This window comes from Homalodisca vitripennis, unplaced genomic scaffold (genome assembly GCF_021130785.1).
Source record: "Homalodisca vitripennis isolate AUS2020 unplaced genomic scaffold, UT_GWSS_2.1 ScUCBcl_1152;HRSCAF=4423, whole genome shotgun sequence".
Classification (NCBI taxonomy): Eukaryota; Metazoa; Arthropoda; class Insecta; order Hemiptera; family Cicadellidae; genus Homalodisca; species Homalodisca vitripennis.
This window is the reverse complement of record NW_025777317.1, coordinates 73,591-96,042: the sequence shown is the minus strand read 5'-3', so window position 1 is coordinate 96,042 and position 22,452 is coordinate 73,591. Positions and strand designations below refer to the sequence as shown.

At 32.5% G+C, this 22,452-nt stretch overlaps 1 protein-coding gene across 4 annotated transcripts; it reads right to left on the bottom strand.

Moving 5' to 3' along the window:
• Positions 1 to 2,059: 2,059 nt before the first annotated feature.
• Positions 2,060 to 17,121, bottom strand: LOC124371267 (zinc finger protein 99-like). 4 transcript variants are annotated; one of them, XM_046829608.1, is made up of 4 exons: positions 17,010 to 17,050; positions 11,058 to 11,159; positions 2,642 to 3,819; positions 2,060 to 2,557 (listed from the first exon to the last, which is right to left on the bottom strand). In XM_046829608.1, the coding sequence occupies exons 3-4, from the start codon at positions 3,288 to 3,290 to the stop codon at positions 2,505 to 2,507; spliced, it is 702 nt and encodes a 233-aa protein (XP_046685564.1). In that variant the 5' UTR covers positions 3,291 to 3,819; positions 11,058 to 11,159; positions 17,010 to 17,050; the 3' UTR covers positions 2,060 to 2,504. The 4 variants fall into 4 exon arrangements, with proteins under 4 accessions (XP_046685564.1, XP_046685560.1, XP_046685562.1 ...); XM_046829604.1 differs by having other exon boundaries at positions 2,060 to 3,819; XM_046829606.1 differs by lacking the exon at positions 11,058 to 11,159 and having other exon boundaries at positions 2,060 to 3,819; positions 17,010 to 17,121.
• Between the last annotated feature and the right edge of the window lie 5,331 nt (positions 17,122 to 22,452).

Sequence of the window (22,452 nt, the reverse complement as noted above, 5' to 3'; positions counted from 1 at the left end):
TATGCTGATGAAATATTTTGCACTGGAACGGTAATAACAGACCGCAAAGGCCTCCCAACAGTTGCAAGAGAAAAGAAACAAATGTCAAAATCCTCTTCAGTGTGGTCAGTAAAAAACCACATAAGTTATGTCAAATGACAGGACACCAAACAAGTGTCTGTGTGCTCCACTGCATTCATGCCAAACGAAATAACCCAGGCACAACGAACTCTAAAGGATGGTTCTAAAATACCAGTTGACTGTCCAAAACGTATTGTAGAATACACCAAATGGGGGGGGGGTCGATCGATTCGACCAAAAAAGATCTATGTACCAGATTTCAAGAAAATCTAAGAGATGGTGGTTGCGACTTTTTTTACTGTTTGGTTGAGAGTTGTATGGTGAATGCTTTCATACTTTACAGTGCTGTCCACAAAAAAGCGCCCAAAAGCCAAATGCAGTTCAGAAGGCTGCTTGGCCAAGGACTGATCAAACATTTTACAACCAGGAGACGCCCAAGTACAAGTAGCTTCCTAAGCCGATCATCCAAATCTAGCCACACGAAAGAATTTGGAGTGCCGGACAAAGTGCGTTTACTGAATGTAGGCAGTCATTTCCCCGAAGAACTGGAGACATACAAAAGATGCTGGTCGTGTAGTTCGAAGACAAAATAACAAAAGGTCAAATATAAAGTGCTTTATGTGCAATGTATCATTGTGTGTAACTCCATGTTTCAAAACATTTCATAAGTAGGTTATTTTCGTAAGCCGCAAACAACTCACGTTACTGTTTCAATACTTATTCTTTATACGAGTAAATAAAAAAATTGTCAATAAATATATGTTATTATAACTATATACAGGGTGTATGAAATGTGTCCAATCTTTTTTCCATATATTTGTAATAAGTATTATAAGGCATTGGTGGCAGTCATATTGCCACCCTCCAAAACATGGGTAAGAAGATTTTTTTGGGATAAAAGTACTTTTTATGTTCATTGCGGTCTAATACAACAGGAATCTCAATTTTTCTACTTTATATGTGCCCCACGTTTCTCTGCCTTATAAAGGTTTAAGAGAGTTCTTTAGAAAAACATGAGACGAAGACCAAACAACATGTGTACAATACATGTGCTTGGACATGAGATAATGTCATCCCAATCAATTTCCTTATAAAAAATTAAGGCCAAGAGTTCACACCAAAACTGCCTGTTAAAAGTGAGGTTAGGAACGTGAGTAAAAAACATACTAGTAGAATGGGTAAAAGTCCAGTCCACTTTTACCACACGTTTTATCTAATCAATTTATTATAGACCAATGTAGATGCAACTTATGTGCCTCTATAAATTATTTCCTTGAGTAATGTTTTTTACTAATGTTATGATACGTTGGGTATTGCAGTTGCATCATCTGAGGCTACATTGGACGTTATTCATAAATACCCTTTTTTCCTTTCTTTTGTAAGTTAAAGCTAACTAGGTAATATAAAAACACTTTATCGTAATCCTGCAATTTAAAATGTTTTTTCTTAAATTTGATCCTATTATTAACCATTGGCGCTTTCCTCAATTCAGATCTGCTAATCTTCACTTCTTCTAATTTGTACAAGAGTATGACAAATCTAGTGTTGACAAACATCAAGAGCACTAATTAGAGCTATGTTATATGCTCTAAACCCATTTTGTTTCAACCCAATTATGTAGTACTTAACATACTAAACAATTACAACAATCATAAATTACACCTACCACAGAATCTAGTAGTCACCATGAAAAATATTAAGATGGTATGCTTTGGGCCACCTGCTTCTAATGTAGAATACTTGGACTACGATACCAGGAGGCATCGTACTAGTTTACTTGGACAATAGATTGAACTTGGATTGGTAAACTGTTGTCATTAAACTATTGTCTTTTCCCCTAAATTAGTTCCTACACGTTTACAGGGGCTTTTTTCATAAAACAAATACAACCACACACACGCGCGCGCGCGCACGCACCCACCCACACACACCTCTTTCAAGTGTGAACACAAAACACAATAAAAAGTAATGTCAAAATAATTATATGTATCATATGAGGTAGATAGTATTTTAGTTTATTGAGTAACATAAATTATCGTACCATTTTGAGTAAAAGATAATTAATTTGCCTTTTAATTTAACTTACAGGACAAAAGTTTATCTCCTGCATATTGATACCTTTAATTTTTAAATTTCAGTACAAATATAGATAAAAAGGAAACATTTTTTCAGCCCATATGGGTTAGGATTTATTTTCAAATGGTGATTTCCAGTACAAAGATAGCTAAACAATGAAAAATAAGTTTTTTTTCTTGAGAATTAGTTATTATGTTTCTACAAGGTCCCCTTTTGAGTGCAAAAGAGAAAACACTAAAGTTTTTCAGCTATGTTCTTCAATTGTAGTAAAAACATACCTCCACTCACAAAATTCTTTTAAGATTTCTCATCTGTGCATGTTAATTAATGTACAATTTGTAATACATGGATATATTCACAACAATCACTTACATAGTTTTTTCATTTGTGTGTTTTAACAAATGTCTCTTCAATGTGCCACTTTCAGTACAAGCATAGTTGCACAGGGAACACGTAAAAGGTTTTTCACCTGTGTGTTTTAACAAATGTCTCTTCAATGAGCCACTTTCAGTACAAGCATAGTTGCACAGGGAACAAGTAAAAGGTTTTTCACCTGTGTGTTTAAATATATGTTTCTTCATGTCATAATTTTGTGCAGAAGCGTAGCTGCACAGGGGACACTTATACGGTTTTTCTCCTGTGTGTGTTAATGTATGCCTCTTCAACATATCGCTTGTTATACAATCGTAGCTACAATAAATACATTTATAAGGCTTATCACCTGTATGAATTAATAAATGTTTTTTCAAGTTACAACTTGTAGTAAAAGAACAGTCGCACTGGAAACACTTATATGCCTTTTCTCCTGTGTGAGTTAACATATGGCTCTTCAGGGTATGACTTCTAGAACTAGCATAACTACACACGGAGCACTTATACGGTTTCTCACCTGTGTGAGTTAATATATGAGTCTTCAAATTACTATTTGAAGTACAGGCGTAGTTACAGAGGGGGCACTTACAAGGCTTTTCGCCTGTGTGAGTTAACATGTGTTTCTTCAAGTGACCATTTGTAGTACAGGCATAGTTACAGAGGGGGCACTTACAAGGCTTTTCGCCTGTGTGAGTTAATATGTGTTTCTTCAAGTTACTATTTCTAGTACAAGAATAGCTACAAAGTGAACACTTATATGGGTTTTCACTTTGGGTTGCCATTTTATTCCTCCAGTGGCACTCATGTACAAGTATAGCTGCACAGAGAACAGTTTTCTTTCCTTCTTTACTTGTAGCCTAGCCAAAATGTGTAAAAGTGTACATTTTTGCCAATACTATGAATCTATAATAAATAATTAGGCTAATCATAATAAATCACTTTTGCATGGAATATAAACTAAATGAAAACCAATGTTAATAATATTTATCATTTAAAATTTTACTTGATACACAACTTTTTATAGCATACATAACTCTATTTTGTCTAAATGAGTTATAAACAAACACCATTCACTAATAGATATTTAATGCAAATACCAAGTATTATCTAATAGCAAATAAATGAGCCAATATTCTGATCACAGAAAAGTCTATCGTGGAAGCAAATTGCATTAGGAAACTCTGATGTACATCACTTGTGTTTAATGAAAAATTAAACACTTGTAACATTTTGATTTGCATGATGCACACATGATAAATAAATTAATTGTGTCCTCAGTTATAACTGCTTCCAACAGCTATGACATTGAATCTGAAACAAAGGACAAACTTATACTAGAAGTTTTATTTCATAATTTAGTGGAGTAGAGTAAATTTCCCTGTACACATGTATAATTAAAACATTATTTACTTAACATTGTAAGATTTCCAAAGTGTAATGAACATTTTTATTTATTAATAATAAACTAGAATACTAATTTCTTATTGCTACAAGAGAGGCACAGGTATGTATTTCTCATTGTAATCAAATATCATTAATACAAGTTGGGATAGTCAATAACAATGAGTTGATGTCAAGCATCACATGTAATGGTTAAGACTACTTCCAATCTGACACTGTTGTGCTCAAATACAAGAACCTGAGCACAAATCGCGTAGAGCTCACTGGTCACATGAAGATGACGCACAGAGTGGGGGTAGATAGCACTTATCCATGGCCAAAATTATACCTTCATCTCATCAAAAACATGGTTTTTCATTAAATTCGAATGACTTATCCTTACCTTTCATGACAAACTGAAATGAATATGAAATGATATGAATATTTATATGATATATTTTCATACTATGATATGAATATAAACAAAAAGGTACTTATATTGATTAAAATAATTTTACAAGGTAAAGAAGAACGTAAATGTTAACATAAAACATGAATATTTTAAACATTAAAGTGCCTAAACATTAATGCTTAAGTATCGATATTGTGATAGTTCTCATGGTTATTGAAAAGCACAGTAGTAAATGATACGTTGGTAAATTTACTATATGTTTCTAAATATATTTCATACACAAAGAACTACAAAACACGTTTTAGCAATAGGTAATTTGTGTACTGCTGATCAGTTGTTGCCCACGAATAGATGCAGCAGATTCTCGACGATAATGCGCCAAAATAAATATAGAACATACGAATTATACTTAAATATTAAGCACTTCGGTTGGTATCAGAATTGAGTGAAGATAGCCGTGGGATCAAATATCGGAATCGATTCATCCGATATTTGATATTTTTATAATAAAAATATAAGACATTATAGAAATACATTCATAATCAACATGTTTTTCACGAGTCCGAAATGAATGCATAATTCACGCTTATTGAGGTTCTCATATTTGGTGGCAGCTTTGGTTACAATCCTACGAAAGTATGGCTCCGCATTTATCCCACTGCCGGCCAATATATGAAGAATACATCAGAAAGTTATCTCCTATGGAAGTGCGGTTAGTTTGAGATCTGTAGAATCATTTCGTCAGTAGACACATGTACAGAACAGTCACCTTCCATAGTTATTCTGCCCGTCCTCATGGCCTACTGGCCTGTGCGAGGATCTTATCAAGCAGAAAACGGGGGAGAGTCGATACAATACAATGTCGATGGTACAGATAAAAAGTAGAAAAAAATATGATAAGTTTTTGGACCATAACTCCTTCAATTTTCATGCTATCTCAATTTATAAAAAACCATTGTAAAGGTAATTAAGAGAGCTACAACATCCTTGCATATCCATTGCAATATATAGTAAGAAACCTTTTTCTCAAACAGTGAAGGGTTGAAGGGCTTAAGAGAGGCTGTGATTGCGGTGCCACACGCTCTTTAAACAATCATATCTCCGTCAATTTTTGTTTGACAGAAAAAGCAAAAAAACCAAATTTTTTTGTCAGAAAAATACCTAAATTTTTCATCCTTACACTTTTCTACGTATCTGTCGTTATTTTTGAGATATTATGAAAAAGTTGTTTTTTTATTTGAACTTGTTTTTAGTCGTGACTTTTTTTAAAAAGATGTGTACTGAAGCAGCCAAACTGATACAATCTATCAAACTCTTCATAATAAAGCTAATTCTAGGCGGAATACGATTAATTTTAACTTAAGTGGAAATGGCACTTATGAAACCCATTGATTTAAAAGAAAAAAACATTACATGCTCCTCTTATTTGCAATACAGCTCACTTATTTTACGTGCAAAAGACTTTTAATAGTGCTCATTTTAAAGCTTATTTCAAGCACTACAAAACCCTTTTTTATTAGAATGCCTAAAATGCATCTGCTCGCCACTAGATGGCATTGACCACATCGATTAAATTTCAGATAAAATACAAAACTGCTTTGATCTTTAATATCTGCTTAATATTGCACTTAGAACACTTTATGAAAAACCACATTGTTCATTTTTTCACATGCTACAATTTTGTTTTTTATAAAATTTTCGATAAAACGTATATTTTTGGAGATATTTGCAAAAAACTGATGAAAAACGTGAAAAATTGCGAATTTTCAATTGCCAATAACTTAAGAAGTATTGGATTTTTCGAAAATCTTTATAGATGATTTTTTGCTTAAAACCCTTCTATCGATATTCGAGGTTATTTTGAAAAACAAAAAATCACCCCCGGTAAGGGGTGTCAACCACCCCCAGGGTTGTGGAGTACAAATCATTTTCACTTTTGAAGTTAAGGGTAAGATGAACCTAATTCCAAAATTGTATGCAATTCGGTTCACAGTAAAAAAATTCGGAGCAATAATGCTTCAATGACTGCACTAAATGTTTTATAAATCGATTATATGTATTGTACATACAAAATTACGAAGTTATGGTTTGCGTTGGTTCCGCAATGATTATCTAGAAAATTATTGTATCAACCTCAATTTCTTTAATATAACAATATATAACAGTGTAAATCTTTTTAATTGCATATTTAAGAAAAGCTGGTGTCTGAAAGAAGACATGACCAAAAAATGAAACAGATAATGTAATTTACTGAATTTATAATTTGTTATATATCATATTAAAATTATTTTTAATGTTAAAACACATTTCAAAGTTTTTAATAACATTTTAGATGATTATAAGGGTTACAAAATAATATGATATAACAAAAAAAATTTAAATATAAAATGAAGCAATGTAGCCCTCTGTACATATGTACTATTTGTTATTGGCTTACTGATATAGGTCGGTATGTACATAATTATTATAGATAAAAAAGTTAAATTACCAGAGCCCTTATGTAAAGCCCTTTTCAATTTATCTGATGGTACCTGTGAATGGTACACAGTGTGCAACAGGTACAAGTGTGCTCTTCAATATTTTGTATGAACTTAGTGGTTTTTTAGAACTGCCGAGGAAATGTTTTACATCAAAGTGTAGTGTTTACAACCAGCTTCAAGTGTATGCGAGTAGTTTTAATAAAATCTGTGAATTAAATAAGATAAGGACAATTTAATCAAAGTTTTTTCATGGAAATACAAGAATGTTAATTGAATACAGATACAGAATTATCAGAGATAAGACATCCTGACCTCTGGACTGTAAACTGAGCTGAGCTGAGACGGCCTGAACAGGTATCACTGCCAACTGTCAACTACACCCAACTTTGTTTACAAACAAACTCACATCCTTGGAAGGGAACTATTTATTCTACCACTAGCTTTAATAATTTCATACAGTTATTGAATTTGCTATTATTTATTTATTATTATTTACTTATTTATTTTTTTAACTGTGTTTCAAATCTATATATATATATATATATATATATATATATATATATATATATATATATATATATACATATATATATACAGAGTGTACATAAAGTCCTGCACTGGTATAATATTTTCTAAACAATAACAGATAAATGAACAAGATTTGGTACATCAACACTACACCTAAAAATCTACTTTTTGAAGGAACTATCAGTTTTCTGTAATATCATGGGGACGTCCCGCAAGGAGTCAGATGGAAATCTTAAATAGGAGCATAGGTCAATATGCACATCATTTTAAAGGGCTTATCTAGCAGAGTTTAATGCCGTAAACCGCACTCAAAAAGATTGATCCAGTACAAAATGGCAGCTGTTCAAAGGTTTTACTTGGTTACATTTCATTAGTAGCCATAACCCCGGTAAAGCAAAACTGCAACCAAACGAATACTGCAGATAAATACTAAATTATGATTGTCAGTTGTACAGATGTGAATTATGACGTAGGTTATCCTCAAGGGTTACAAATTTGGTCCTAATATATTGGTAACAGTGTTTAAATAGGCTCTTACGTCAATGCCGTAGTGTGGGGGTGCTCCGTCCTGTTGAAACCAGTTACTCTGGTAATGTTCTCTAAACATGTTTCGAAGTGCTGGTGTAATTTCATTTTCTAGCAAACGTTGGTATGATATTGCACTTAAATTTCCTTCAATAAAGAAAGGACCTACCAACTGGGTACCTACCACACCAAGCCAGACATTCACCTTTAGTGGATACTGCGTATGTGCCTCCCGCATCCAGTGAGGATTTTCGCTACTCCAGTAATAGCAATTGTGCCTGTTTACACTTCCATTCAGCATAAATGAACACTCGTCTGAAAACACAATATTGTTTGCATCAATTCCGTTGCGATCTATTTTGGCCATCATAGTTTCACAAAATTCTATACGTCGATCGAAATCATCTTCGTTGAGTTCGTGCACCACATGAACTTTATAAGGCTTAAAATTAGACCCTTTCAGAATCTTTTTAACAGACGTAACAGAGATGTCATGAGTTTGTGTTGCTGAACGTAGGGACTCTTGCGGGTTCCCAATAAATGAGTGCAATACATCTAAAGAGTTGCCTTCAGTTGTCGCAGTAGCGGGCCTTCCTGTCCTATGACGATCGGAAACACTTCCTGTTTCCATAAAGCGTTGAACAGTTCTCCCTACAGTTGTTCTAGAAATTGGCTCTCGTGAAAGTAGTCATGAAATAAATGGCATGCTTCCTCGTGTGATCGTCTGTTGTTTCCCCCAACCAACCATCATAAGAAGTGTTATACGTTCACGTTCATCAAGCGACATAGTGTAGTTGAAGAACTACAAGCAATACGACAAACTCTTTTGTACTAAAGCGCACTGATAGAAAGGTTGGACAGCACTACTAAAACAAGAAAACTAGAATAGCCTACTATGAATAGACTGGCTAATTGGAAAGTCCAAACTGCGACCCAAAGATAAGAGCTTTCTAATTGTTACTGTTATCAGGTTTTCCCTGTTATCAATATATTAGGACCAAATTTGTACCCCTTGAGGATAACCTACGTCATAATTCACTTCTGTACGACTGACAATCATAATGTAGTATTTATCTGCAGTATTCGTTTGGTTGCAGTTTTGCTTTACCGGGGTTATGGCTACTAATGAAATGTAACCAAGTAAAACCTTTGAACAGCCGCCATTTTGTACTGGATCAATCTTTTTGAGTGCGGTTTGCGGCATTAAACTCTGCTAGATAAGCCCTTTAAAATGATGTGCATATTGACCTATGCTCCTATTTAAGATTTCCTTCTGACTCCTTGCGGGACGTCCCCATGATATTACAGAAAACTGATAGTTCCTTCAAAAAGTAGATTATTAGGTGTAGTATTGATGTACTAAATCTTGTTCATTTATCTGTTATTGTTTAGAAAATATTATACCAGTGCAGGACTTTATGTACACCCTGTATATATATATATATATATATATATATATATATATATATATATATATATATGTTTGTTTGTATGTTCCGTTATAAACTCTGGAACCAATGCACGAAACATCGTGAAATTTTGTACAGTGATTCTACACGTTCCTGGAAGTAATATAGGCATACTTTTAGAGAGGTGGCTGTTTCGCTGTTTGTAGGCTATGTATGTCCTTTATAGAATCGTAAACTATTTGACCGATCATTATGAAAATTTGTATGTATATTTATTTTTCGACGGAGAAGATTTATATGCTATGCCTATAGATGTATCTCGCCACCAGGCGGCACTGCAAAAGTTACAAGCTTCTAAAGCGCCTGTAAACTATAAACTGCGATTACGAGACAGTTAAGTATATTAAATAGCGAAAAACTATTTGAAGGCGCTTAGCTTTGATGTATATTTGTCTTCAAAATACATTTCTGCTTGAATTTAAAGCTTTAGTGTTTGACCACTTTATAATAAAATACATGTACGTAGACAATGGCTATAAACATACACTTTTGACAGATTTTCTTGATCGTGGCAACAATACAAACTCTACATCGTCGTTGGAAATATAATTCATTTGAACCAGAAGTGCACATACACGGGCAAAGCTTACGAAAAGCGTGCGAAGCCGTGGGAAACAGCTAGTATTACAAATAAAAAACAATTTTTTTGTGGGAAGTGTACAAGGGACATAAAGAGAGCTAAGTCCATATTATGTAGGAGAGCATGCTCTAAATGGTTTCATTTTAAATGTACTTCCTTAAGTAATGATGAGTACAACAAAATCTACAAAACCGAAGAAAAATGGTACTGTGAGTCATGCTTATCTTCTGATATAGCTGAAGAGCTTGACTTGGAAACAAGTTTAATAGAAATAGATGTTACTCAGGAACTCGAGAATCAAATGGAAATCATAAACACCTTGAATGAAGATTTGAGGCAAGCACAGGAAGAAATACAAAAACTCAAAAACCATAGTGTACAGTTAGAATCCTTAGTTTTGCAAAAAGAGGAAACTATAATAAATTTAGAGAGAAAAATAGAGGAACAAAATCTTATAATTAAGGAGCCTCACTGGCAAAGTTTACCAACACGAGATAGAGAACAATTTACATGTTAGTCTTCCACTGGTTCATTCAACTCCAGAAAAAAGGTACACCAGGGTTGGAAAAAGAGCATGGAGTTCTAAAAAAAACCAAAAATGTTGCTCCTCCATCAGTTGCAAACACTAAGAAATGTACAAAATTATATGAAAAAGAGCTATATAAATGACAAAATTCAAATTTTAATAAAGTAACTCAAAAACGTTTTGAAGTTCTTTTATCTCAAGAAAAGGATGAAAAAGAAGGTGAACTAAAAGAAAACACTTCTGATGATGAGAGACCTGGCAAAAATAAGATTCTCCTCTGCGCTGATAGTCATGCTTGAAATTTAGCCTGGCATCTGAACAACATACACTCCCTAACTGAATATGAAGCGGTGGGTTTTATAAATTCCGGAGAGAGATCAAAGCAAATTTTGAAAAAAAAGGATATTGAAGGGGAAAATTTAAACAAAAAAGACATTTTGGTACTCATGTGTGGGTTAAATGACATTGCTGGAAATGAGGCTGAAGAGGCTCTGTCAAACATATCTGACACATTGGACAACACAAAAAAACACCAATGTCGTTCTGGTTGATCTGCCGACGCGATACGACTTGGTAAACTGGTCTTGTGTGAATCGAGCTGTATCAAGGACTAATCTGCGCTTGAAGGAGTTAGGCCAGAAATACTCACACGCTACAGTGGTTGATGTGAGTAAAGCAGAGAGACACTTCCATACTCGTCACGGCCAACATCTCAACACCCGAGGGAAACAGTGGATAGCAAAGCTGATAGCTGAAAAAATTCAACAAAATCACAACAAGTGAGGCAGAGACATTCCAGCAACTCAGCAGTCAAGACAGCAAGTAGAAGAAGATCTTTCCTCTTCAAGCTGCGTCGGAAAACTGCCAACCCTTGCAGCTGGGCAAGCATCCAGGTCAGACTACAGCGACAATAAATCCTTAAATATTTTTCATTTAAACATTCGATCCATTAGAAATAAGTTAGATTTGTTGGATTTATTTTTAAGTAGTTTGAATTGTCATATTGTAACACTAAGTGAGCACTGGCTTTATACTGAGGAAGCCTCCATGTATGTTCCATATGGTTTTAAGATAGGAAATATTAGTTGTAGGAAAATGTCACTAGGAGGAGGAAGTGTTATATTTGTCAAGCAGGATGTTGATTTCAAGACTATTGATGTGGATAGTTTTTGTATCGAAAGAACCTTCGAAGCGACAGCAGTGATTCTGTCTAGGGAAAACCTTGCCATAGTTACAGCTTACAGACCACCAGATTCTAATATGGACAATTTTCTTAAGTCTTTGGACACACTTTTAACCTTTCTGTACAAAAAAATATAAAAATTCAAAAATTTGTTTTAACAGCAGATTTTAACATAAATATTGTAAAGAAATCATATAAAACAAATTCTTTTTTAAATGTTTTAAGATCTTGTAACCTGTACTGTCTGAATCAAGAAGCAACTAGAGGTAAAGCATGTATAGGCAATATTGCCACAAATGTATCTAGAAAACATGTTGACTGTATAGTTGTAGAACCCCACTTTATCGGATCACGCAGGGATTTTGGCAAAGTTTTATTTTTTTTTAACCCAAAATTAAATGGTAATAAGGAAGTAAAATATGTTAGAAACCTTTCATATAATGCCACTTTAAATCTTAGGGAAAATTTAAAAGCTGTAGACTGGTCACATACATTTGGCAATTTTTCAGAGGTTGATCAAGCCTGTGATTACTTTATTACTAATGTGACAAACTCTCTCAATGAGTTTTGTAAAGTGAAGCAGATTAAAACTAACGCTTTGAAAATCCCACACCATAAATGGTTTACATCAGAGTTAAGAAAATTTAGAGAGTTTGTGGTTGGCCTTTATGATAGGTTCAAAAGTAGCAAGGGTACACTTAATGAAAATTACCATAAGAAGGAATATTTAGGAGCTTTAAAAGAGTACAGGTCCAAAATTAGGCAAGAAAAAATAAAGTCAAATGAAAACTATATACAAAATGCCACAAATAAATGTAAAGCAGCCTGGAATGTAATAAAAGCAGAAACTAACTCTGGCAATAACAATAAGTATGATCAGGCAGCAGGCATACAATGTGATACATTTAATGACTATTTTGTTAATTTAGTAAGTAATCTAGATATAGGTAGTGGTTTAAACACTGGTGTATTGGAAAACAATGCAATAGAACTTACAAATATTTATTACGTCTTGAATTCTAATAGGGCAATAGAGATCTTTAGTTGGAAAAAAAATTGTAGATAGTGACATTTTAAAATTAGTATCAAACTTGAGCTCATCAAGGAGTGAGGACTATTACGGGATATCTAACAAAGTGGTAAAGGACATCATAGACATAATTTTAAGACCTCTCACCTTTATTTTTAATATGATTCTGGAACAAGGTAAATCTCCAAAAGCTTTTAAGATAAGTAAAGTTACACCCATTTATAAAAAAAGGAGATATACTTAATCCATCAAGTTATCGCCCAATTTCCTTGATACCAATATTTAGTAAAATTTTAGAAGGGTGTAAAAAATGCAACTAAATCTTTTCTTTGTACAAAATAATTTGTTCTGCAATCAACAATTTGGATTCATCTCTGGACGTAGTACTGTAAAAGCTGTAGAAAGAGTAGTGGAAAAATTTCTTTAAATTTTGAAAGTAAGTTTCTGACGTCTGCAACACTGATAGATTTATCAAAGGTCTTTGACTGTATTTCTCATGAATTAATAGTGAAAAAAATTGTTTTGTTATGGTATTAAGAATAATGAACTAAATCTTTTTAAATCATTCCTTAGTTATAGAGAGCAGATGGTTGTACAAGGGCAAGACAAATCTAATTTTAGAGAAATAAAAGTGGGTGTCCCGCAAGGTTCAGTGTTAGGACCTTTACTCTTCGTTATTGCCATCAATGACTTAGCTTTTAATACACTGTGTACAACAATATTCTACGCTGACGATACCACTCTCTTAAATTTTGATCAAAATCTTGATGAACTTGTTACGTTAGAAAACCAGGCAGTTAAAAGGGCATTAGATTGGTTTGAGGTTTACCATAAATAAACTTATGGTAAACAACAGCAAAACTGAAAAAATCATTTTCTCTTTGAATCACCCAATATATAAAGACATTAAGCCTGTAAAGCTTTTGGGAATGTATCTAGGTTAAGCTGGGATTATCACATTGAAGAACTGTGTAAAAAACTGGCAAGGGTAACCTATCTTTTGAGAAGGTTAAATAACCGTGTATCAAGAAATATGCTAATTATGGCCTACGATACATTTTTTCAATCTCATTTGCGTTATAGCATAACCCTATGGGGTAACTCTTGTAACTCCGAAAAAGTTTTTGTATGGCAAAAAAAAAAGCCTTAGGATAATAAAAATTTTGAACCTAGGGCGTCGTGTGTAGAAATTTTTGAAGAACTAGAAGTAATGACCCTTTATAATTTATATATATATATATATATATATATATATATATATATATATATATATATATTGCTGTTTAACTAGTGTTAAAGAGAGTCTTGAGTTGTTTAAAGTACGGCAGGAAGTACATAGATATCCAACTAGATCAAATTATTTCTTAGAATTGCCTCAAATAAAATTAGAGAAAACCAATAGAAGTCACATTAAAATTAAACTTAAATTTTTTTAACAAATTACCTGAAAAGGCATGGGACTGTACCCCTGCAAAGTTTTAAACAAATAACAGAAAGGTGGTTTAAACAAAATGTTTTTTATTCAGTGAATGATTTTTTTGAATTGTGATATTAGTAGCCTAAGATTTTAAATTATTTATTAATTTATTTATGATATTTTTAATTGTGTGTAGATTCAACTTTTAAACCTTACATTAACTTTAGTAAATCATTTATGTACATAGTTTAGTTTATTTATTGACTCATATTTATTCAATTGACTTACATGAAAAATATGTGCCTAATATGTATTTTTTAAGGTTTATCATTTTTTAAGGCTGTGATCATTGTAAATAGTTAGCTATGACTTTGTCAATTGCATTCCTATGGATTGCCTAACGACAATAAAAACCTTGAATCTTGAATCTGAGCTTGAATTTAGGTAACAATGTACTATTCTAAAAACTAAATAAAATAAAAATAAAGTTCCAACAGTAGCATTTACAGCAACATTATATTAGTTCAGTGGTTTGAGACAGTTTTTCTAGTACTTTGTTTTTTAAGCAGGCTGCATTAAAACTAGTCAGGACAAGGCATTTGTAAAAAGTAACAAAATCGTAACAAAATGTATACAATTTTAAAAAATTCCCTAAAAAATATATAAATCAGTAATAGGTATAAAATTCAACAGTAAATATAAGATTTAACAACAAATATAAAATTTAACAATCAATATATCAAATTATACAAATTAGAAACAAATCATTTGCAGTGGGAAATTTCTCAACTGATTGAAAGTGAGATGTTCAGAAACAATGGTAAAATTTGTGTGTAAATGTTTTTACAGGGTATTTAAGAATGAGATGCTCAGGTAAAAGTGACCATTTAACTTGCCCAATCTGTGAGAGTGAATTATTGTTTTATTTTTATTACGGGTGTTGTAGCTATGTACATCACTGGCAAGTCTTCCTAACTGTGGGTTTCTCATTATATATAAAGGAAGATAAAATATATAAAGGTTTATTACAGTTTGAATTCCCATCTTCACAAACAGAGGTTAACAATGGTCTTGTACAACAGCCTTGCTCTAACAGCTTTTTTTGCAACAATAAAATTTTGTCTATTTTACTACAATTTCTCTATAGGACCAGGCCATATCTAATGATTGACTGAAAGTATGCGAAATAAGCAGTTTGAATATACTTCTCAGGGACTTTAATAACACTCATAATTCAGAGTTGTTTTCATCGGATGTTTTGATGAAATGAATAATTTGATATTACAATTAATTTAACTTAACAAAAGCTTTCAACATCCTAATTATAGTAATGTTTAATATAAACAATATACAAGAAGTAACTTTTGGAAATTTGTAAATGATGATGAATATGAGGAAATTGTGTGAGATATGCAATTGAAAGTGACCGTTCTTGGTGAGCAGTAAAGAGAAGTTTGAAGAGTGGACTACCGACAGACTGTCTAGCAGACCATCTTCGTGACTGTACTGGAGGGAAGTGTGCCTGTTTGGGGAGAATCCTTTCCTCTACTTCACAAAAACGGTTACTCACTAATATCTGGGAAAGCTATAAATACTGTAACATTTCTCTAATGTGTAGGTCTAGGCAAAAGCTGGTATTGTTACTTTCATAATGTAATTGTTACATTTATTTTATTAAAAATTTGTAATGTATGTTTTTATGTATTATATTTCTTGTTGCCTACAATTGTATAATATCAAAATAGGATAATATATCTAATTGTTTGATAATAACAATCGACTAACGAATGTAGACCATTTGTTAGTTTCCACAAAAGTGGGTAAAGTAAACATTTACCTAGCAACAGTATAATAAGTGGCCAACACAATTGGATGATTATCGATTTTAAATATCGATACTATTGGATACGACATGTGACCTTTAGATATTCATAATTAATCATTGCCAGCTTTCTTAAATTAGACTAGAGCGTCATTAACTGCTGTTGCTAGTAACGCCATTTCAAGCCGTTATTTCATTTATGTAGAAGAAGGCTAGTGATGACAAGAACAAAGGTGACGAATATATGAATATTGGCTCAAAATAATTTTATAAAAAAAACCAGTTTCAGAAGTGAGTGCATTGCCAATCATCTTACAGAATGTATGTATAGACGAGAAATGATGATTATTGGTGGTGATCCATTCGAGCATCTTTTAAATGCTAAGAAACATGTCTACCCTAATTGTAATAGTTAGTACTATGCAGCTCAAGAGTACTTTAAATACAATTTAAAAAACAAATTCATTTCTTTTTGGACTACATACAAACATATAGCTTCTCTATATTAACATTTTTAAAGCCTAAAAGTTAATTTAATTTGACATCATCGTTCAAAATTTATTCAAAGTAAAAACATGTATAAAAATAAATTCAAAATTAAAATCATGTTTTGTAAAAAAATAAGTATTAACTTAATTTGCAAATTATATTAATATTTATATATTAATTTTTAAGATTAAAAACTAGCCAAACCATATTGTAAAAAAAAATATCTAGCATAAATCTATTACCTTATTTGGTCCGACATTTTGTTTTCTGTCTTCTAGATGGTCATGAATATCGATGATTCCATATCATTTGATAATTAGGCTATCATCCCATTGTGTTGGTGGCCACTTATTATACTGTTTCTTTAATTTTCTTCCAGAGCATTTTCTTTTCATTAACAACTAGCCTAATATAAACTGGATAAAGCTAGATCTTTATATCAAGCAAAAGCAGTAGAACTAGGCTACTAATATTTTTAATGTTTTGTGTTTTAAGTTGAACATCCTTTTTAATGTATGTACATTAAACAAATTTAATCCCAAGACAGCCTAACAAACCATCTAAAACGGGGCCTCCAATATATAGTGAACAAATGGTCATTTCTATGGTTAGAATGGCTCAATAATATCAAGGTAGCTAATGCGATAGAGTGGTACTCACAAGTTGCCTAGAACCTGTAAATTGATTCAATTTTACACAGTTGTTGATTTGTAGTTATGTACATTTTTATTCTATATGTCAGTCTTGTATGTGAATTGTGTCAATCGCTGACTTTTTTTTTCTTCTGGTTTGCTCAAAAGAGCAGGCTTCGTAAAAAACATGCAGCCTCGTAGTTCCATAATATTTATTAATTATTCAATGTTAATGGAGTGGGATTTACATTAATGTTGTGTATTTGTTAGTTTTTAAAAGAGGAATGTGATAATTAAGGGAGTGAATTTAAAGGACAGGGCTCTTTTGGAATCTTCATGGCCAGGGGTCCATCATGCCAGCTTCCTAACCCGAAAAAGATTTGGACCTCGGTTTTTTTTTTTATTTTGTTAAGACTCCCAGGTAGGGTAACAATTATGTGAACAGAATGGAAGAGATGATGGTTTTTTATGTTTAAATGTCTTTTTTAATTTTAAACAAAAAATGTTTCCTAGTTCCTTATATATATTCAAATCATTGGTTTTAAGAACATCCTTTTATGGTCATAGTTTTTACATGTTTGAACTTACCTGATATTAGTTTAAAACATTCTTTTCTAGCATATTCATAATGTGGACATTGTAGTTACTACATGGTTTATTGTTTCTTCTACACCTAAAGAACAGTTTAAGCATAATGGAGTAAAGTATTTTTTTATTGCAAACAACTTACTGTTAACTCTGGCATGGCCCAGTCTCAAAACGAGATATTGTGACGATTTTCCTTTCTTAATAGTTTACTATTTTTAAACCAAGGGACATAACTTACCTTTTTTACAATATTTTATACCAGTGAGCTTTTTGGAGTTAATTCAAAGATTACCTGATAGTGTTCCATCCCCTTTCTTTTCCTTGCTACTTTAAAGTCCTCCAAAGGGACATTAATTTCTGGAATTTTTACACCTGTCGTTATTGCATCCCTGGCTAAATTATCTACTCTTTCATTAAAGTCCAGTGAGACATGTCCTGGAATCCATACGAATACTATTATATATTTTTTATTCAAGGCTTTCAACTCATATACTATGCTTATAATTAATTGGTTTTTACTCTTATCTTTGCTATAATTAGATATTGCTGTAACAGCAGCTTGAGAATCTGTACATATAACTACGTTATCATATTGGGTTTTATTGATAAATTGCACTGCTTTTATATATAGCTAATTAATTCCGGAACTATAACTATAACATATATTTGCTAAGAGAATACAACGCAGTGGTATTGGTCCGAGGAATCAGGAAGGCAAGCGCCACAACCATCGTCAGTTTTGGATCCATCAGTATAAACATAAACATAACCTAAATATGATAGTGACATTTTTTCTAACCACAATTGTTTTTAGAGTTTCTTTACTCGTATTCTCTTTACTTACTTACTTCTAAATTTGTTAATCTAGTATCGCCTTTTACACTATTTTCTTCCATAAATAAAGGTAATTCAAAATCCCAGTCATTTTTAAATCCTTCAGTTTCCATTGATGTTAGGCATCATTTCAGTTACATTATTAAATGACTTTATAAATAAGGGTAACTTTTTTCTTTTGCCAATAATCATTATTTTGACTTAACATATTTAAGTAACACATATTTCTAAATGGCTGGATGACTGTTTTCTAAGAGTATCTTATATACTAAGTTATCTGTAAGAATACTTCCTTCTGATTCCCAATGGCATCACAGCGGCTTCAGCTTGTAGGGCTATAACTGGTGTGGAGCAAAAGGAGCCTAAGGCAAGTCTGAGTGCCTGATTTGAATTAAATCTAGTTTACCCAAATTACTTTTTGGATACATGACCAAACAATGCACTACAATAATCTAATTTTTGATCTTATTAGGCTTTTATATACTTGTATGGCGAAATTAGGGTTGCAGCCCTTTGTTCCACAAATAATAGACTTAATAATATTAAGATCTTTAGAGCCTCTATTTACTAGGTCCATAATATGTTGTTTAAAAAGGTTAATTTATGATCCAGTATAACCCCTAAGATCCTAAACGTTATCTCTAATTGGAACCAGGTGACCATTAATTGTAACTTGTTCAATATTGTCTTGTCTTTTCCTTGAAAAAACATATAGTGTTGCATTTTGATTCATTAAAATATAATTGTAGGCTATCAAATGCAGTAATCAGTTTGTTAAGTGCACACTGTAAGTTTTTACTTACCAATTCTCCTTTTTTTTGTGTGAAAAGTATATGACTATGTCATCAGCATACTGCAAGGACTTTATTTCATTGGGTAGACTTACATTAATTTGAGAAATATATATAGCGAATAACAATGGTGATAGCACACTACCTTGCGGAAGGCCCCTTGTTGTAGTCCTGGATAAAGATATATAATTACTTGATACATTTACCTGTCTGTCAGTTAGCCAGCTATGAAGGTACCTTATAAATTTACTAGGAAAATTAAGTCTAATCATTTTTATTGCATAGCTCAGGAATGTATACATTTTTCATATGCTCCAGTGATATCAAGTGAGGCTACCATGGTTGTCTCATTATATGTTAAAGCTGTTAAAATATCAGACATAAAATTTACAAGGTAATCATTACAGCCTCGTTTTCCACTCCTAAATCCATATTGGGTTTGGAGGGATCACTCTTAATTTTTCAGAGATCCATTCTAGCCTATTTTTTATCATTGTATTCATTATTTTAATAAGACAACTAATTAAAGATATAGGCCCTTATGAAGTTTCTTGTAGCTTATCTTTAGTTGGTTTAAGAAGGGCTATTACTTTGACTCTTTTCCATTCTTGAATCGTTGACTTCACTTCTCAGTTCTATCATTCTCTCTTCCATTATTTACCGTGCCTGTCACTGAAACTGAAACAGCCTAAACATCTTTTTTTTCTTCTTCAAGTTTAGCTTCTTAGAGCAGGCTTCGTATAACATGCAACCTCGTTGTTCAATATTCTATAAAATTTTCCCTATTTTGTTAGTGGAATCGGGTGAAACAAATATGATTGTGTACTGTTAGTTCAAAGAGGATTGGGATTGTAAAATAATGGCAGGATGTGAATAGGATCAAGGTAGGGTTTACTGTCTTCATGGCCCGTCAGGCCAACTTCCTAACCCGAAAAGGTATGGGCCACGGATTTATTTTGTTAACACTTCCAAGAAAGGTAACATTAATGTTGATATAATGGAAGAAATAGTTTGTTTTTGTTTATAAGTCTTTCTTAATCGTAAAGAGAAAAATAAGAAGTTCTTTATACATTGTTAAATCTGTTGTCTTCAAAATGTCTCTTATATCATAATCTCTGTTCCTGAACTTACCTGTAAATTCTTTACAACACTGACATCTAGCATATTCATAATTCTGGCACTGTAAAAAGATGTGATTTATACTTTTATTCACACCTAATGTGCAATTAAGACACAGGGGTGTGAAAAATCGTTTGATCATGAATAGCTTGCTGTTTACCTTTGCAAGTCCCACTCTCATCCGTGTGATCGTCATAATTTCTTTTGGTTTGAATTAAAATTCTGAAACCAAGGAATTGTTGATACCTTATCTACGATTTGCTTATACCACTGAGCTTTGGGGGTTAATTGAAAAACATCCTGAAACTCTTTGAGACCCATTCTTTTTTTGGCTATTTTAAATCTTCTAGAGGAATGTTTATATCAGCTGTACTTACACCAGAAAGTATGGCATCTCTCGTCATTTTGTCGACTGTTTCATTGTGTTCAAGTGAAATATGTCCTGGAATCCAAGTAAATGCAATATTCTTATTTGAAGCTAAGATTTCATAGACTATATTACTATTAACCGGTGTGCTTTTTTTACCGGTGTCAAAATTGTATATTACCTTCTCAGCCGCTTGGGAATCCGTTTATATGAGTACATTGTTTAAATTAGTATTATTTACATACGTAACTGCTTTGTATATGGCTATAAGGTCTGCACTATAACTAGAGAAATACTTTTTTTTATTCTTGTTTGTCTTATAGACCGGCTAGTTATAATAAAACATGCAGCCGCGAGGTTCTATTTGTCATTGTGGTTGCCTTTTTTAATGATAAAAGTTACGGGGTTCTTGTACCCCGAAATTACGCCACACATGGTTACCACAGTTATTGACAACTATTGACTCTTCGACAAATATACAGTTATTCATACACATATATACATACATTGAGAAAGAGTGGAAGTAATAATTATTACAATACCATAAAATTTGTTTTTTAACATTAAATATTAATGTGACTATTCCTTTTTGACGATTATTGTAATTTTATTTCCCTAAAGAGCCTATCAGTGTACGGTTAAAAAAGAATGGACATTAAAATCATAGGATATAAGGAGGGTATGGTTCTGGTAATTCTTCACTGCAAGGGGTCCATCAAGTAGACATCCTATTCCGAAATTGGGCTGGACCTCGGATTTTAGCACCAATATCCAGGATAACATTGATGTATTCTAGCTGTTTTGAGGGGTTTTATAATTGTTTATTTATCGAACTTAAAAATTTATTTATTTCTTGGTAATAATAAAAATTATTTTCTGAAAGTATTTCCGCTAAAGGTTTATTTTTGTAAATGTTTTTGAATTGTCTGTAACAAATTTCCCTATTGTGTAAATATTGTGGGCATTCCCTTATTGTGTGGTCTAATGTTTCTTGTTTTCCTTCAGAGCATTTCAAACAAAGTGGAGTAAAATATTTTTTAATGGAAAAGAGGTGCGCATTTATATTTGCGTGTCCAAACCTAGCTCTGCATATATTTACTATTTCGCTTCTACTAAATTTTATATTTTTAAACAACGGTTTACTAGGATATCCTACATGAACATTTTTATACCAGCTAGCTTTATCTGTTTCCCACATTATCTCTAAACATTTTTGTTTGTTACATCTTCTTTGTTCTGAGTAAAAATCATGTTTTGGTATCCATAAGTCCTGAATTATTTCACCATTAAGTATCGTATCTTTGGCTAATTTGTCCACCTTTTCGTTCTCCTCTATACCGCAATGTCCTGGTACCCACTTAAATACAATGTGCTTTTTACTTTCCACAGCAACTTTTAATATCCCTAATATTAATTCATTTCCATATGACATCTCAGTCATGGTTTGTATTGCTTTAATCGCTGCCTGTGAATCAGTGCAAATAAGGTAATAGTCACTATTTAAGTTTGAAATGTATTGTACTGCTTTTAATATTCCCACCTATTCGGTTGTAAAACTTGATAAGATTTTATTTAAACTATATTTAAGTATTAATTTGTGTGACGGTATCAAGACAGCAGCGCCTGCTCCATCAGAATTCAGAAGTCTTTGAACCGTCTGTATAAATAATTGTAAAGTGTTTGTAGGTTATGTTTACTTCATAATAATAACATTGTCTTAAGCTTTCATTGCTTTGATTGGATTTGTTTACTTCTAAAGTTTCCAAGTGATG